Below are 17,308 nucleotides of genomic sequence, written 5' to 3'. Positions count from 1 at the left end.
GAGCGGCGCCGGCGCCAGCGCCCTCCCCCCGAGGGAGGCGCTAAGACCGGAGCCGGCGCGAGCCCGTGGCGCAGCGCCCCTCGTGCGCAGTAGCAGGCCAGGGCACTGATACCCACTTCCGCCCCGACACGTGACGTATAGTGACCATGCGCGGAACGGTTCTTGCTCTCCAAGCGCGCGCGAAGTAAGGGGACCTCGTAGGGAACTGTCTGCGCACGCGCAGTTGTGATTTCAGCCCCCCGCTCGGTTGTGAGAAGCGGAAGTAGTTACCATGTTCCGGAAGAGCTTCTGCGTGTCATGGCGGCGTTGGTGAGAGCCGTGGTAAGTGAAGGGAGGGGTCAGACCTGGAGCCCGAGCCACGGCGCCGGTGTCCGTGTCCGGCCGGGTTCGGAGCCTCCCTGCAGCGCCGGCGGTCTGGCTCAGGAGCCGCCGACAGATGCACCGGGTGGCTGCGGTCTGCGCGGGGTGACCGGGCCTGGGAGTGGTGGCCCCCGGCTCCGTTTTGCTGGGGGCGGGTTTGGCGGGGCGCGTCTGGCACCTTCCCAGCGGTGTTGTAGCGTCACAGAAGGTGGATCCGGAGCCCTGGCCCCGCGCGGTGTCCCGCTGTGCGCGGCGATGTGCGTGGTGCATGCGGCTGGGCGGGGAGCCCAGGGTGGCAGCGTCTGGGATACCCCAGCCCGGCGCTTCCACGCTCTCCAGTCGCGCAGTGATTCGTCTGTCGCAAAGGTTCTGAATTAGGAATCTTTACTCTGGATTCCTTCGTTCCACATGGTGGTTTTTCAACAGCCACTCAGACTCCTCTTTTCCCCCACCCCTCCAAAACACCGATCTGCTTGCACTTTACATGTGTTTTGTCCTTGATCTTTATTCAAGAACAGGAGCATCAAACGTGTTCCACATCAGAGGTTTTGAATCCATCTTTAGCCATTCTTTGTAGAAAATTCTGATTTTTATTTCATGAGCTTTTCACTTGGAAGCTGTGTGTCAGGACACTTACTTCAAGAATTACTGTTTGTAGTCCTCTGTGACCTGCTGAGCTAACTTCCTGAAAGTTAAACTTTTATTCATTCAGTATTTTGCCCGTCATTGTTGCAGCTTGTCCAATTAGCATCACACACAAAAATTTGTTGTTCTAACACTTTGGTACATAGAGAAGGCACATCTTAACTTGCACATGCTTCTGGTAGCGGTGAAAGTGCATGCCTGAGTCTCTGCTCTTATTCGCAAAAAGAAAAGGAGTACTTGTGGCACCTTAGAGACTAACCAATAATCTGCTCTTATTATTAATCATATTTATTGTGGTAGTGCCTCGGGACCAACTAAGAGTTGTACCATATCTAGCACAATGGTGTACACGCAAAAAGTAGTAGAAGTCAGAAAATACTGGAGGTGAAATGTTGGTTGTATGTCTGGTATGAAGCTTAAGGCTTTGGTTATGTTGGAGCTTTGGGGACATGTTCCAGTGGGAGAGGTAGTTGTATGAGTGGGATAGCCTGCATCTCACTAGGATGGAGGGAGTGCTAATGTTCTCAGTTGGAGAATAGCTGGATCAGCCAGGAGGCTGTTAAACTACCAATGCAAGGGGAGGGTGGTAAGGAGGAAAGTATTGTATAAACTGGAACATGGAATGTCAGAAACAAATTGGTTCAACATGAAAGAAGTTTTTTCAATGGCTTATATACCTTTGCTGGGAGTCTGAGTAACAAACACGGGAAATCGGAAATTTCTCATTGATTAGAAGAAATTTGATGGGCAGTACTGAAATTCGCATGGTTGGAAAGTTAAGTCACTTGTTATAACCTGTCCAGGAAGGTCAGAGCAGGTGAAAGAAATAGCCTTGGCACTCTACATTAGACATCATTATCTGTTCTACAGTTATAGGTAACTCAGAACCACAGGAACTTTGATCCATATGCATTCATGTGCTAACAAAGTGCAGGAAGGAGTGCTGGTGAGGAGTCTGTTACAGACCACCAAATCAAGCAGGGACATGATGGAAAGAAAAATTGTGTTATGAGGGACTTCAGTTTGGGAGACAAATACTGCCGTTCTCCTGCAGCCAGTAGTAAATCATGATTAGGGTTTCTAAAAACGTATAGATGGGAATTTTTTAATGCAAAAGGTATTGCACCCCATCACAAAATAACTATTTTATTCTCATGATAGACAAAGATGAATATAGATTCCAAGGCTAGAAGGGATCACTGTGGTCATCTAGTCTGACCATCTGTATAACACACAGAACTTCCCTAAAATAATTCTGAGAGCAGATCTTTTAGAAAAAAATCCAAACTCGATTTAAAGATTGTCATTCATGGCGAATCCATCTCAACCCTTGGTAAATTGTTCCAAGGGTTAATTACTGTCCTTGTTAAAAATTTACAGCTTATTTCCTATCTGAATTTGTCTAGCTTAAATTTAGATCCGTTTGATCCTGTCTGACCTTTCTTTGCTAGATTAAAGAGCCCATTATTAAATATTTGTTCCCAAGTAGATACTTATCGACTATAATCAAGTTATCACTTTACCTTTTAAAATATATTAGGATCAAAAGTTTCAGAGTAGCAGCCGTGTTAGTCTGTCTTTGCAAAAAGAAAAGGAGTACTTGTGGCACCTTAGAGACTAACCAATTTATTTGAGCATGAGCTTTCGTGAGCTACAGCTCACTTCATCGGATGCAACAAAAGAGATGGAAAAGGATCAAAAGAGACTTAAAAGCACTGGTATAGACCCATTACTAGCTGGAGATGGTAAAGTTGATGTTGATGTAGAAAAGGCAAGAGTGACCAACAGATATTTCTGTTCTGTATTTGGTAAGAAGCAGGCTGATGTACTCTGATCACAAGAGGATGATTAACTACTTTCCAATCCATTAGTAACTAAGGATGACTTATGATTCTATGACGTTAGACAACATAGAATAATAGGACTGGAAGGGACCTCGAGAGGTCATCTAGTCCAGTCCCCTGCATTCATGGCAGGACTAAGCATTATCTAGACAATCCCTGACAGGTGTTTGTCTAACCTGCTCTTAAAAATCTCCAATGATGGAGATTCCACAACCTCCTTAGGCAATTTATTCCAGTGCTTAACCACCCTGACAGTTAAGAAGTTTTTTTAATGTTCAACCTAAACCTGTCTTGCTGCAACTTAACCCCATTGCTTCTTGTCCTATCCTCGGAGGTTAAGAGCAATTCTTCTCCCTCCTCCTTGTAACAACCTTTTATGTACTTGAAAACTGTTATGATGTCCCCTCTCAGTCCTCTCTTTTCCAGACTAAACAAACCCAATTTTTTCAATCTGCCCTCATAGGTCATGTTTTCTAGACCTTTAATTATTTTTGTTGCTCTTCTCTGGACTTTCTCCAATTTGTCCACATCTTTCCTGAAATGTGGCACCCAGAACTGGACACAATACTCCAGTTGAGGCCTAATCAGCGCGGAGTAGAGCGGAAGAATTACTTCTCGTGTCTTGTTTACAACACTCCTGCTAATACATCCCAGAATGATGTTCGCTTTTTTTTTTTTTTTTTTGAAACAGTGTTACATTGTTGACTCATATTTAACTTGTGGTCCACTATGACCCCCAGATACCTTTTCGCAGTACTCCTTCCTAGGTAGTCATTTCCCATTTTGTATGTGTGCAACTGATTGTTCCTTCCTGAGTGGAGTACTTTGCATCAGTCCTTATCAAATTTTATCCTGTTTACTTCAGACCATTTCTCCAGTTTGTCCAGACCATTTTGAATTTTAATCCTATCCTTCAAAGCACTTGCAACCCCTCCCACCTTGGTATTGTGCGCAAACTTTATAAGTGTACTGTCTATGCCATTATCTAAATCATTTATGAAGATATTGAACAGAACCGGACCCAGAACTGATCCCTGCGGGACCCCGCTTCTTATGCCCTTCCAGCATGACTGAACCACTGATGATTGAATGGTTTTCCAACCAGTTTTGCACCCACCTTATAGTAGCTCCATTTAGGTTGCATTTCCCTAGTTTGTTTATGGGAAGGTCATGTGAGACCATTTCAAAAGCTTTACTAAAGTCAAGATATACCACATCTAGTGCTTTCCCCTGCCATCCACAAGGCTTATTACCCTATCAGAGAAAGCTATCAGGTTGGTTTGACAAGATTTCTTCTTGACCAATCCATGCTGACTGTTACTTGTACTAGTACTACATGTCCTAATGATAAACATTTAAAAATCAGTAGTCCCAAGAATCCTAACAGAGTTGGCTGAGGACATCTCTGGCTAAGTGATGTTACTTTTTAAGAAATCTTGGAATGCTTGGGAAATTGAAAACTCATGGCAATCAGGGGAGATCCCAGATGACTGGAAAAAGGGTAATGTAGTACCCATCTTTAAAAAGGGGAAGGAGGAGGATCCGGAGAATTACAGGCCAGTCAGCCTCACCTCAGTCCCTGGAAAAATCATGGAGCAGGTCTTCAAGGAATCAATTCTGAAGCACTTAGAGAAGAGGAAAGTGATCAGGAATGACTAGCATGGATTCACCAAGGGCAAGTCATGCCTGACTAATCTAATTGGCTTTAATGATGAGATAACTGGCTCTGTGGATGAGGGGAAAGCAGTGGGCGTGTTATTCCTTGACTTTAGTAAAGCTTTTGATACGGTCTCCCCCCGTATTCTTGCCAGCAAGTTAAAGAGGTATGGGCTGGATGAATGGACTATAAGGTCATCGGGCTCAACGGGTAGTGGTCAATGACTCCATGTCTAGTTGGCAGCCGGTATCAAGCGGAGTGCCCCAAGGGCTAGTCCTGCGGCCGGTTTTGTTCTATATATTCATTAATGATCTGGAGGATGGCATGGATTGCACCCTCAGCAAGTTTGTAGATGACACTAAACTGAGAGGAGTGGTAAAAAGATACAGAGGGACCTAGACAAATTAGAGGATTGGGCCAAAAGAAATCTGATGAGGTTCAACAAGGACAAGTGCAGAGTCCTGCACTTAGGATGGAAGAATCTCATGCACTGCTACAGACTAGGGACCGAATGGCTAGGCAGCAGTTCTGCAGAAAAGGACCAAGGGGTTACAGTGGACGAGAAGCTGGATATGAGTCAACAGTGTGCCCTTCTTGCCAAGAAGGCTAACGGCATTTTGGGCTGTATAAGTAGGAGCATTGCCAGCAGATCGAGGGACGTGATCATTTTCCTCTATTCAACATTGGTGAGGCCTCATCTGGAGTACCGTGTCCAGTTTAGGGCCCCACACTACAAGAAGGATGTGGAAAAATTGGAAGAGTCCAGCGGAGAGCAACAAAAATGATTAGGGGGCAGGAGCACATGGTTGATGAGGAGAGGCGGAGGGAACTGGGATTATTTAGTCTGCAGAAGAGAAGAATGAGAGCTGCTTTCAACTACCTGAAAGGAGACTCCAAAGTGGATGGATCTAGACTGTTCTCGGTGGTAGCAGATGACAGAACAAGGAGTAATGATCTCAAGTTGCTGTGGGGGAGATTTAGGTTGAATTTTAGGAAAAACTTTTTCACTAGGAGGGTGGTGAAGCACTGGAATGCGATACCTAGGAAGGTGGTAGAATCTCCTTCCTTAGAAGTTTTTAAGGTCAGGCTTGACAAAGCCCTGGCTGGGATGATTTAGTTGGGGATTGGTCCTGCTTTGAGAAGGGGGTTGGAATAGATCAGTGCTACTCAAAGTGATGGTCCACGGACCAGTGCTGGTCTGCGAGCCATCGGCTGCCGGTCTGCGCGCACATTGGAAAAAAAAAAATTGCCGGTCCCCCACATCAGATAGCTTGAGAAGCACTGGACTGGGGTCGCTTGCAACCCTGATATTCTGTGAAATTCTATAAGTCTGTAAAAGTGCTTATTTTATGCCAATATTCAAAAAGGGTGAGTGGGATGATCCAGATAACTATAAGCCAGTTAGCTTGACTTCAGCCCCAGGCAAAATAATGGAAAAGCTCATGCAGAATACAGTCAATAAAGAGTAAAGTATGGGAATATAATTAATGCCAGTCAACATGGTTTTGTGGCAAATAGATCTTATTAAACAAACCTGATCTCATTCTTTGAGATTACAAGTTTGATGATACAGGTAACTGGGTAGTTGTAATATACTTATACTTTTGTAAGGTGTTAGACTTATACAGTACAACGTTCTGATTAAAAAAATCAACCTATACAGTATCTTTAAACGGATTAGGAACTGACTGATAGATCTCAAGAAGTAGGTGCTAATGGGGAATCATCATCGAATGGGCATGCTTTTATTGGTTCTGCAGGGATTGATATGAGGTCCAGTACTATTCAGGTTTCAGAGGAACAGCCGTGTTAGTCTGTATTAGCAAAAAGAAAAGGAGTTCTTGTGGCACCTTAGAGACTAACCAATTTATTTGAGCATGAGCTTTCGTGAGCTACAGCTCACTTCATCAGATGTATACCGTGGAAACTGCAGCAGACTTTATATACACACAGAGAATATGAAACAATACCTCCTCCCACCCCACTGTCCTGCTGGTAATAGCTTATCTAAAGTGATCATCAGGTGGGCCATTTCCAGCACAAATCCAGGTTTTCTCACCCTCCACCCCCCCACACAAATTCACTCTCCTGCTGGTGCTAGCCCATCCAAAGTGACAACTCTTTACATAATCTAGTCGGGCTATTTCCTGCATAGATCCAGGTTTTCTCACATCCCCCCCACCCCCATACACACACAAACTCACTCTCCTGCTGGTAATAGCTCATCTAAACTGACCACTCTCCAAGTTTAAATCCAAGTTAAACCAGAACATCTGGGGGTGGGGAGGTAGGAAAAAACAAGAGGAAACAGGCTACCTTGCATAATGACTTAGCCACTCCCAGTCTCTATGATTTAGAACAACGCTTCCTCAGCTCTCGTCCCCTAAAGCCCCTACTCTACTTGCGCTATATTGATGACATCTTCATCATCTGGACCCATGGAAAAGAAGCCCTTGAGGAATTCCACCATGATTTCAACAATTTGCATCCCACCACCAACCTCAGCCTGGTCCAGTCCACACAAGAGATCCACTTCCTGGACACTACAGTGCTAATAAACAATGGCCACATAAACACCACCCTATACCGGAAACCTACTGACCGCTATTCCTACCTGCATGCCTCCAGCTTTCACCCTGACCACACCACACGATCCATCGTCTACAGCCAAGCTCTGCGATACAACCGCATTTGCTCCAACCCCTCAGACAGAGACAAACACCTACAAGATCTCTGTCAAGCTTTCTTACAACTACAATACCCACCTGCAGAAGTAAAGAAACAGATTGATAGAGCCAGAAGAGTTCCCAGAAGTTACCTACTACAGGACAGGCCTAACAAAGAAAATAACAGAACGCCACTAGCGGTCACCTTCAGCCCCCAACTAAAACCCCTCCAACGCATTATTAAGGATCTACAACCTATCCTAAAGGATGACCCAACACTCTCACAAGTCTTGGGAGACAGACCAGTCCTTGCCTACAGACAGCCCCGCAACCTGAAGCAAATACTCACCAACAACCACATACCACATAACAGAACCACTAACCCAGGAACTTATCCTTGCAACAAAGCCCGTTGCCAATTGTGCCCACATATCTATTCAGGGGACACCATCACAGGGCCTAATAACATCAGCCACGCTATCAGAGGCTCGTTCACCTGCACATCCACCAATGTGATATATGCCATCATGTGCCAGCAATGCCCCTCTGCCATGTACATTGGTCAAACTGGACAGTCTCTACGTAAAAGAATAAATGGACACAAATCAGATGTCAAGAATTATAACATTCATAAACCAGTCGGAGAACACTTCAATCTCTCTGGTCACGCAATCACAGACATGAAGGTCGCTATCTTAAAACAAAAAAACTTCAAATCCAGACTCCAGCGAGAAACTGCTGAATTGGAATTCATTTGCAAATTGTATACTATTAATTTAGGCTTAAATAGAGACTGGGAGTGGCTAAGTCATTATGCAAGGTAGCCTGTTTCCTCTTGTTTTTTCCTACCCCCCCCCCCCCCCGATGTTCTGGTTTAACTTGGATTTAAACTTGGAGAGTGGTCAGTTTAGATGAGCTATTACCAGCAGGAGAGTGAGTTTGTGTGTGTATGGGGGTGGGGGGGATGTGAGAAAACCTGGATCTATGCAGGAAATAGCCCGACTAGATTATGTAAAGAGTTGTCACTTTGGATGGGCTAGCACCAGCAGGAGAGTGAATTTGTGTGGGGGGGTGGAGGGTGAGAAAACCTGGATTTGTGCTGGAAATGGCCCACCTGTTGATCACTTTAGATAAGCTATTACCAGCAGGACAGTGGGGTGGGAGGAGGTATTGTTTCATATTCTCTGTGTGTATATAAAGTCTGCTGCAGTTTCCACGGTATACATCTGATGAAGTGAGCTGTAGCTCACGAAAGCTCATGCTCAAATAAATTGGTTAGTCTCTAAGGTGCCACAAGAACTCCTTTTCTTAGTACTATTCAGCACTTTCATCAGTGATCTGGAAGTAAATATAAAATGACTTCTGATAGAATTTGTGGATCAGAAAGATTGGTGGAGTGGTAAATAATGATGAGTACATGGAAATGTCACAGACTGGCCTGGGTCTCTTGATAAACTGTGCCTACTCAAACAAAATATTTTAATGCAGCCAAATACAAAGTTATACATCTAGGGAGGAGGATTGTAGGCCATAGGTATAGAATGGGGGACTGTATCAATCTGTTTAGCTTATCAAAAAGAAGTTGAAGAGGTGACCTGATTACTGTATAAGTACCTTCACAGGTTAAAAATATTCTGTTCCAAAGGGCTCTTTAATCTATCAGATAAAAGCATAAGAAAAAAGTGACTTTGTATCCGATGAAGTGAGCTGTAGCTCCCGAAAGCTTATGCTCAAATAAATTTGTTCGTCTCTAAGGTGCCACAAGTACTCCTTTTCTTTTTGCTTTGCAGGTTAAAAGCAAGTGCACCAAGTCCCTGAGTCCCTTTGAAGCATTCCCGTGTAGTGTCTAGTCCCTTATTCACTGAACACTCACAGAAATACCAGGTCTGCTGTCCCCAAAGGAACAATATACAGACCAACTTGTCAGATGCAGCTTTGCTCTGCAGACCAGCAGATTGCTTAACATCACAGCACCACTGATAAACTTATTGTTTTCACTATAAATGTATATCAGACTAGAGATTCAAAAGATAGTGAGTAAGGATATTGGAAACGTGGTTATGTATAAAACAAAACCATAACATGCTTTATAGCAGTAATTCTCAAACTTTACTAGTGATCCCCTTCACATAGGAAGCCTCTGAGTGTGATTCCCCCCCTTATAAATTAAAAACACTGTTTTCATATAATTAACACCATTATAAATGCTGGAGGCAAAGCGGGGCCTGGGGTGGAGACTGACAGCTCGTGACCCCCCCATGTAATACCCTCGCGACCCACTGAGGGGTCCCAATACCCCCTGCTTTATAGAGACTAAATTTAATTAACAAGTTAACCTCTTGTCTAAAGAAGTTTTTCACCCAAAATCATCTTTAGCGTTATCAGGCAAGGTTGGCTGACATCCCATTTTCATGAATATATATCCATTGCCCATTTACTTCCTCAGTGCTTTGCCTCTGATATATACCCCCGAAGTTCATTGTCTGTACTCAGAGACAGGATAACAACCCATGGCTTGTTTTTCCTGTTTGCTGCTTCCCTGTTGACTTCACATTTCTTTGTTAACATTTGACTTTGTGTGTAAATAGGCATCCAGTGTGTTAGTTTACAATGTTTAATTTACATCCTCAGAGAGAGAGGGAGGGACATTTCTTACCTCCTGTCTGGAGAAAAACCTGTTTTTCATCTCTGCTAGTGACCAGCACCTTGATACAGACTTTAAAAACCATTTTAAATGTATATACAAAACTCCTTCCATAGTATCTGCACATACATTAAACAACGTATAAGTAGGGGCATTGCCAGCAGAACTAGGGATGTGATCGTTCCCCTCTAGTTGACATTGGTGAGGCCTCATCTGGAGTACTGTGTCCAGTTTTGGGCCCTATGCTACAAGAAGGATGTGGAAAAATTGGAAAGTGTCCAGCGGAGGTCAACAAAAATGATTAGGGGACTGGAACACATGACTTATGAAGGGAGGCTGAGGGAACTGGGATTGTTTAGTCTGCAGAAGAGAAGAATGAGGGGGGATTTGATAGCTGCTTTCAACTACCTGAAAGGGGATTCCAAAGAGGATGGATCTAGACTGTTCTCAGTGGTAGAAGAGGACAGGACAAGGAGTAATGGTCTCAAGTTGCAGTGGGGGAGGTTTAGGTTGGATATTAGGAAAAACTTTTTCACTAGGAGGGTTGTGAAACACTGGAATGCGTTACCTAGGGAGGTGGTGAAATCTCCTTCCTTAGAGGTTTTTAAGGTCAGGCTTGACAAAGCCCTGGCTGGGATGATCCTGCTTTGAGCAGGGGGTTGGACTAGATGACCTCCTGAGGTCCCTTCCAACCCTAATATTTTATGAACGATATTAATGACCAGTTTGATACCAGCTTTCATTTGAGATCTCACATGACATTTGTTGGCGAATCAGAATGTACATACCAGAATCAGTATATTTCTGTAACCCTCTTACCAGTTGGCATTACGGGGTTCTTAGGTCAAAGTGAGAGTTAAAAACAGCATAGGGTATTCCTGTGTGAATTTGTTATGGATGACCATCAAGTTGATAGGAATAGCTTCCTTTGCATTGTTTTGATTTTCTTGGATGCCTACAACTAATAGTTATAATGTAGCTGGAAATTCCAGCAGTCTTCTCTTTTTGCTGGTTTCCAGTAGAATATGTGAATCCCCTTCACTGCTGGTTACTGTGTGCATGCTGATCTCTCTGTTCTAGAAGTGCCAGACTGGAATGCCTCAATGGATTACAGTATGCAGTGGATTAATACAGTCAACCTTGCCCCAAGCACAGTGGGACAGAATGCTCTATGGCACTCTTCAGGTAGGATATTTTGTTATCCTAAAGTGTGTAAGAATTGGGGATTTGCGTAGGTCCTCACATATGAAAAAAAAGGTCACAGTCTTCTAGCATATGAGGGTGGCGGGAACAATCCTTGCCAGTGCTGCTACCTGGGCATCTAGAAAAAGGGATCTTGTAAAACCGAAACGAAAGCCCTGGCTGGGATGATTTAGGTGGGGTTGGTCCTGCTTTGAGCAGGGGGTTGGACTAGATGACCTCCTGAGGTCTCTTTCAACCATAATCTTCTGTGATTCTATAATTAAGAGAGCTGAAATAATCTCAGACAGTTCTTCTGACTTTCCCCCAACACACAGTCATTACTTCTGTTCAAGCCCATGTCTCTTAGCCGTGGTCTACACTGTGAGTTTATGTCGAATTTAGCAGCGTTAGGTCGATTTAACCCTGCACCCATCCACACGACCAAGCCTGTTTTGTCGGCTTAAAGGGCTCTTAAAATCGATTTCTGTACTCCTCCCCGACGAGGGGATTAGTGCTGAAATCGACATCACCGGGTCGAATTTAGGTTAGTGTGGACGCAATTTGATGGTAGTGGCCTCCGGGAGCTATCCCAGAGTGCTCCATTGTGACTGCTCTGGACAGCACTCTCAACTCAGATGCACTGGCCAGGTAGACAGGAAAAGCCCTGGGAACTTCTGAATTTCATTTCCTGTTTGGCCAGCATGGCGAGCTGATCAGCACAGGTGACTATGCAGAACTCATCAGCACAGGTGACCATGGAGTCCCAGAATCACAAAAGAGCTCCAGCATGGACCAAAAGGGAGGTACTGGATCTGATTGCTGTATGGGGAGAAGAATCTGTGCAGGCAGATCTCCGTTCCAAAAGACGAAATGCCAGTATATTTGGCAAAATCTCCAAGGGCATGATGGATAGAGGCTGCAACAGGGACACACAGCAGTGCCGCGTGAAAGTTAAGGAGCTGAGGCAAGCCTACCAAAAAACAAAGGATGCAAACGGTCGCTCCGGTTCAGAGCCCCATACCTTTGTTCTCTAAAATATATCTTTTTAAATATTACTCTCCCTTTTTTCCTCCCGCAGCTGAAAATGTTTCTACGCTCCCCCTATCATCTCCGTCTCAGAGGCTAGCGCAGATTAGAAGGTGAAAAAAACACACTCGCGATGAAATGTTCTCAGAGCTCATGCAGTCCTCCCGCACTGAAAGAGCTCAGCAGAATGCGTGGAGGCAAACAATGGCAGAGTCCAGGAAGGCGTTAAATGAGCGCAATGAGGGGAGGCAGGAGTGAGATGAAAGGAGGCAGGATGCAATGCTGAGTCTAATGGGGGAGCACACTGACATGCTCAGGCATCTGGTGGAGCTGCAGAAAAGGCAGCAGGAGCACAGACCACCATTGCAGCCCGTGTATAACCGCCTGCCCTCCTCCCCAAGTTCCATATCCTCCTCACCCAGATGCCCAAGAACGCTGGGTGGGAGTCTACGGGCACCCAGCCACTCTACCCCAGAGGATTGCCCAAGCAACAGAAGACTGGCATTCAATAAGTTTTGAACTGTAGTGTGGACTTGTCCTTCCCGCCTCCCCTCATCCACCACCCCTCCCGGGCTACCTTGCGAGTTTTTCCTCCTATTTGTGTGATGTATTAATAAAGAATGCATGATTCTGAAACAATAATGACTTTATTGCCTCTGAAAGTGGTGATCGAAGGGGGGAGGTCGGTTGGCTTACAGGGAAGTAGAGTCAACCAAGGGGGCGGGTTTTCATCAAGGAGAAACAAACAGAACTGTCACACTGTAGCCTGGCCAGTCATGAAACTGGTTTTCAAAGCTTCTCTGATGCGCAGGGCGCCCAGCTGTGCTCTTCTAATCGCCCTGGTGTCTGGCTGTGCGTAATTGGCCGCCAGGCGATTTGCCTCAACCTCCCACCCCGCCATAAGCGTTTCCCCCTTACTCTCACAGATATTATGGAGCAAACAGCAATAACAATGGGAATATTGGTTTCGCGGAGGTCTAGCCTTGTCAGTAAACTGTGCCAGTGAGCTTCTAAATGTCCACATTCTATCACCATTCTGCACTTGCTCAGCCTGTAGTTGAACTGCTCCTTACTACTGTCCAGGGTGCCTGTGTACGGCTTCATGAGCCATGGCATTAAGGGGTAGGCTGGGTCCCCAAGGATAACTATAGGCATTTCAACATCCCCAGTGGTAATTTTCTGGTCTGGGAAGTAAGTTCCTTCCTGCAGCTGTGCAAACAGACCAGAGTTCCTGAAGATGCGAGCATCATGCACCTTTCCCAGCCATCCCACGTTGATATTGGTGAAACGTCCCTTGTGATCCACCAGTACTTGCAGCACCATTGAAAAGTACCCCTTGCGGTTTACATACTGGCTGCCAAGGTGGTCCGATCCCAAGATAGGGATATGTGTTCCGTCTATCGCCCCACCACAGTTAGGGAATCCCATTGCAGCAAAGACATCCACTATGACTCTCACATTTCCCAGAGTCACTACCCTTGATAGCAGCAGCTCAGTGATTGCATTGGCTACTTGGATCACAGCAGCCCCCACAGTAGATTTACCCACTCCAAATTGATTCCCGACTGACCAGTAGCTGTCTGGCGTTGCTACCTTCCAGAGGGCTATCACCACTCACTTCTCAACTATGAGGGCTGCTCTCATCTTGGTATTCTTGCCCTTCAGGTCAGGGGAAAGCAAGTCACAAAGTTCAATGAAAGTGCCCTTACACATGCGAAAGTTTTGCAGCCACTGGGAATCATCCCAGACCCACAACACTATGAGGTCCCACCAGTCTGTGCTTGTTTCCCGGGTCCAGAATCGGCGTTCCACTGCATGAACCTGCCCCATTACCACCATGATGTCCAAATTGCCAGGGCCCGTGCTTTGAGAGAAGTCTGTCCATGTTCTCATCACTATCGTGATCGCACTGTCGTCACCTCCTTGCCTGCTTTTGCAGGTTCTGCACGTGCTGCAGGATAACGTGCAAGGTGTTTGCAATGCTCACAAAAGCAGTGGTGAGCTGAGCGGGCTCCATGTTTGTCGTGGTATGGCGTCTGCAGGAGAGCAGAGTTGCAGCGGAAGCGGTGGATGACGACGGATGCCACGAGAATAGATATTTATACAGAGCGACGAGAGGACCTGCGAGGTGGATTCATGGCACCAGGAGAGCAGAGTTGCAGCGGAAGCAGTGGATGACTACAACGGTTAACAGTCCTACTGCACTATCTGCTGACAGCAGTATGGCGGCTGCACGGAAAAAAGGCACGAAACGATTGTCTACCGTTGCTTTCGTGGAGGGAGGGGTGACTGAAGACGTACCCAAAACCACCCACGACAATGTTTTTGCCCCATCAGGCATTTGGAGCTCAACCCAGAATTCCAACGGGCAGCGGAGACTGCGGGAACTGTGGGATAGCTACCCACAGTGCAATGCTCCAAAAGTCGACGCTAGCCACAGTAGTGAGGACGCAGTCCGCTGACTTAATGTGCTTAGTGTGGATATATGCAATCGACTGTATAAAATCGATTTCTAAAAATCGACTTCTATAAGATCAACCTAATTTCATAGTGTAGACATACCCTTAGACGCTTGATATCTGGCTGAACCACTTCAGCTAGATAAGATGGTGGAGATATAAATCTGTCATGCAGGCCATGAAGACGCCACAGCCCATATTTGTTTACCAATTGTATTAATCATAAGAGCTAAATAGCTTGGCTAAGCAGTAATTGTTCAAGAGTGGGGGTGACCTGATTATCTAACCTGGTGTATCATTTGTATAGGACTCAGATAACTATAGTATCAAATTACCAACCCATATAAAATGTCTTTGAAAGGATGTTAACATCAAGGAGAGAGAGGAATTATTTACTGTTGTACAAGGAGGTATAACTAGGATTAATGGAACAAAAATGTGAGAGAAATCTAGATTAAATTTCAGAACAAATTTCGTGATATTAAGATGCATGAAACTGCCAGCCCATTCCATAGGATATTCAAAATATTAGCAAATGTACAGTAGGGAACAAACCTGTATTGGGCCCAGAGAGATGGGTTTGGTGACCTAATAGGCCTTTTTCATCTGTAACTTCTATGACTGTAAATTAGTGAATGTTTGAATGTAACACAGTTTTAGTGCTTATTCCTCAACACTGTTCTCACTTCTCTTTTGTCACTTTAACCAGAGGCATGAGACTGGCCGACCCCAGTTGAATAAAGTATGTGGTGGATTGATACAAACCAGTGGTGCAATAACACAGCAAAGGAGAATGCTTCACAGCACTGATCAGGTTAGAATAGTTTGATATTTGTTTATTATCAGACGCTTTGTTGTTGCAATCACGGTTCAGACACCTTTAACTTGTGACAGGGTAACTTTGATAGCGTTACTGGCCTAGTGGACAAGGAGAAGCAGTAGATGTGCTACATCTTGATTTTAGTAACGCATTTAACACAGTCCCACATGACATTCTCATAAGCAAACTAGGAAAATGTGCTGGAGATGAAATTACTATAAGATGGGTGCATAACTGGTTGAAAGACTGATAACTACTCTGAGTACGATGTAAGACGTGGCAGGTAACTGTCCTGCTCTACTCAGCACTGGTGAGGCCTCCGCTGGAGTAGTGTATCCAGTTTTGGGTGCCACACTTTAGGAAAGATGTAGACAAATTGAAGAGAGTCCAGAGGAGAGCAACAAAAATGATAAAAGGTTTAGAAAACCTGCCCTATGAGGAAAGATTAAAAAAACTGGGCATGTTTAGTCTTGAGAAAAGAAGACTTAGGAGGGACCTGATAAGTCTTCAAATATGTTAAGGGTTGTTATAAAGAGGACAATGATCAATTGTTCTCCATGTCCGCTGAAGGTAGAACAAGAAATAATGGGCTAAATTGGCAGCAAGGTAAATTTAGGTTAGATATTAGGAAAAACTTTCTAACTATAAGGATAGTTAAGATCTAGAATAGGCTTTCAAAGAAGATTGTGGAATCTCCATTATTGGAGGTTTTGAAGAATAGTTTGGACAAACACCTATCAGGGATAGTCTAGGTTTACTTGGTCCTGCCTCAGAGCAGAGGGCTGGACTTAATGACTTCTTAAGGTCCTTTCTAGCCCTATGTTTATATGTTTCTAAGTGATGATTTTTTTAAACAGTCCAGGAGATGAACTTACTCAATCGGAACATTAAATGTTATAGAGTAGATATTATCATAGATCAAGACCAGTGATTTGAGAGCTGCAAGGTATCCCTTCAGAAGGCAGAGCACTAAAAGTGTCATGTTCCCTTCTCTCTCCCCAACTGGGTGACAGGGAGCTGCTGGGAAAGGTCCAACAAAAGGCCTGTGAGGGTTGGGGCTGAGATGGGAAGAGAAGTAATAATAGGGGGCAGATTTTTCCTTGTCTCCATCTGGAGAAAAGAAACGGAAGTGTTGCCCCCACTTTTAAAGGGGACGAGGATGCTTCCCCTCTCTGGTGTGTGGGGGGGAGAGGGAATGATGGGAGGTATAGCAAATTTTGCTATTCACCAAATGCTTAATACTGTCAGACTAAATATTAATAGTGGTAACTAATGATGGTGTGCTGTGAACACAGTGTATCCTGCTGACCAGTATTGTTTTGTTTTCTTTTCTCCCCGCGTCTATTGTGGCCTCTTGTCTTATACTTGGACTGTAATCTCATTGGGGCAGAATCCATCTCTGTTATGTTTTTGTTCAGTGCCTAGCACAATGGGTCCTTGTCTTTGGTGATAGCCTCTAGGCATTACCATAATACAAATAATAACTGTGGTAGTCCTTGTTCCACAGAGCTTGCAGGCTAAGAAAATGACAAAATACAACAGGTGCACAAGATATAAGAAGGGGAGTGGGTTGGAGAATGAAGGAACAATAACATTCATATACAAAGCCTGACAACAATCCCAGCTTGCTACTGGCCTAGGCTAGATCAGATGGCAATGGTTTGTAGGCATTATGACAGAGCTAAATTCTAAAGAGGGATTTGAAAGAGAACAAGGTAGTGGCTTTACAGATTTTTACAGTGTCTTTCCCCGGTATAAGGGAAAGGCAGTATGAAAGAAAACATGGAGGTATATGTGGGAGAAATGGAGTAGCCGTCAAGACAGGCATTGCGTCCCCAAACAAATCTGGGGCACAACAGTATAAGATAATAGATCTTACAGGTAGGTGACTAATCATGAAAAGGTAAGGACAAGAAGCTTTGGTAGCAATTGAGGAATATGAAGAGGCAGGTGACATGGACAGAGCAATGAGTCACTTCTCCCCAGCACTGCATACAGGCCTGTC

General features: G+C 44.8%; 1 protein-coding gene across 1 annotated transcript in view; it reads left to right on the top strand.

Annotated features, from left to right (window-relative positions):
- Window positions 1–215: 215 nt before the first annotated feature.
- Window positions 216–17,308, top strand: part of UQCC1 (ubiquinol-cytochrome c reductase complex assembly factor 1) — a 93,550-nt gene continuing 76,457 nt past the window's right edge. The window contains exons 1-3 of the mRNA XM_048820036.2: window positions 216–321; window positions 10,897–11,001; window positions 15,193–15,297. Coding sequence (XP_048675993.2) covers window positions 298–321; window positions 10,897–11,001; window positions 15,193–15,297 — 234 coding nt within the window. The 5' untranslated portion in view covers window positions 216–297. The remainder of the gene's footprint in view (window positions 322–10,896; window positions 11,002–15,192; window positions 15,298–17,308) is intronic.

Source organism: Caretta caretta, chromosome 13 (genome assembly GCF_965140235.1).
Source record: "Caretta caretta isolate rCarCar2 chromosome 13, rCarCar1.hap1, whole genome shotgun sequence".
Taxonomy (NCBI): Eukaryota; Metazoa; Chordata; order Testudines; family Cheloniidae; genus Caretta; species Caretta caretta.
This window is presented reverse-complemented; position numbering and strand designations above follow the sequence as displayed.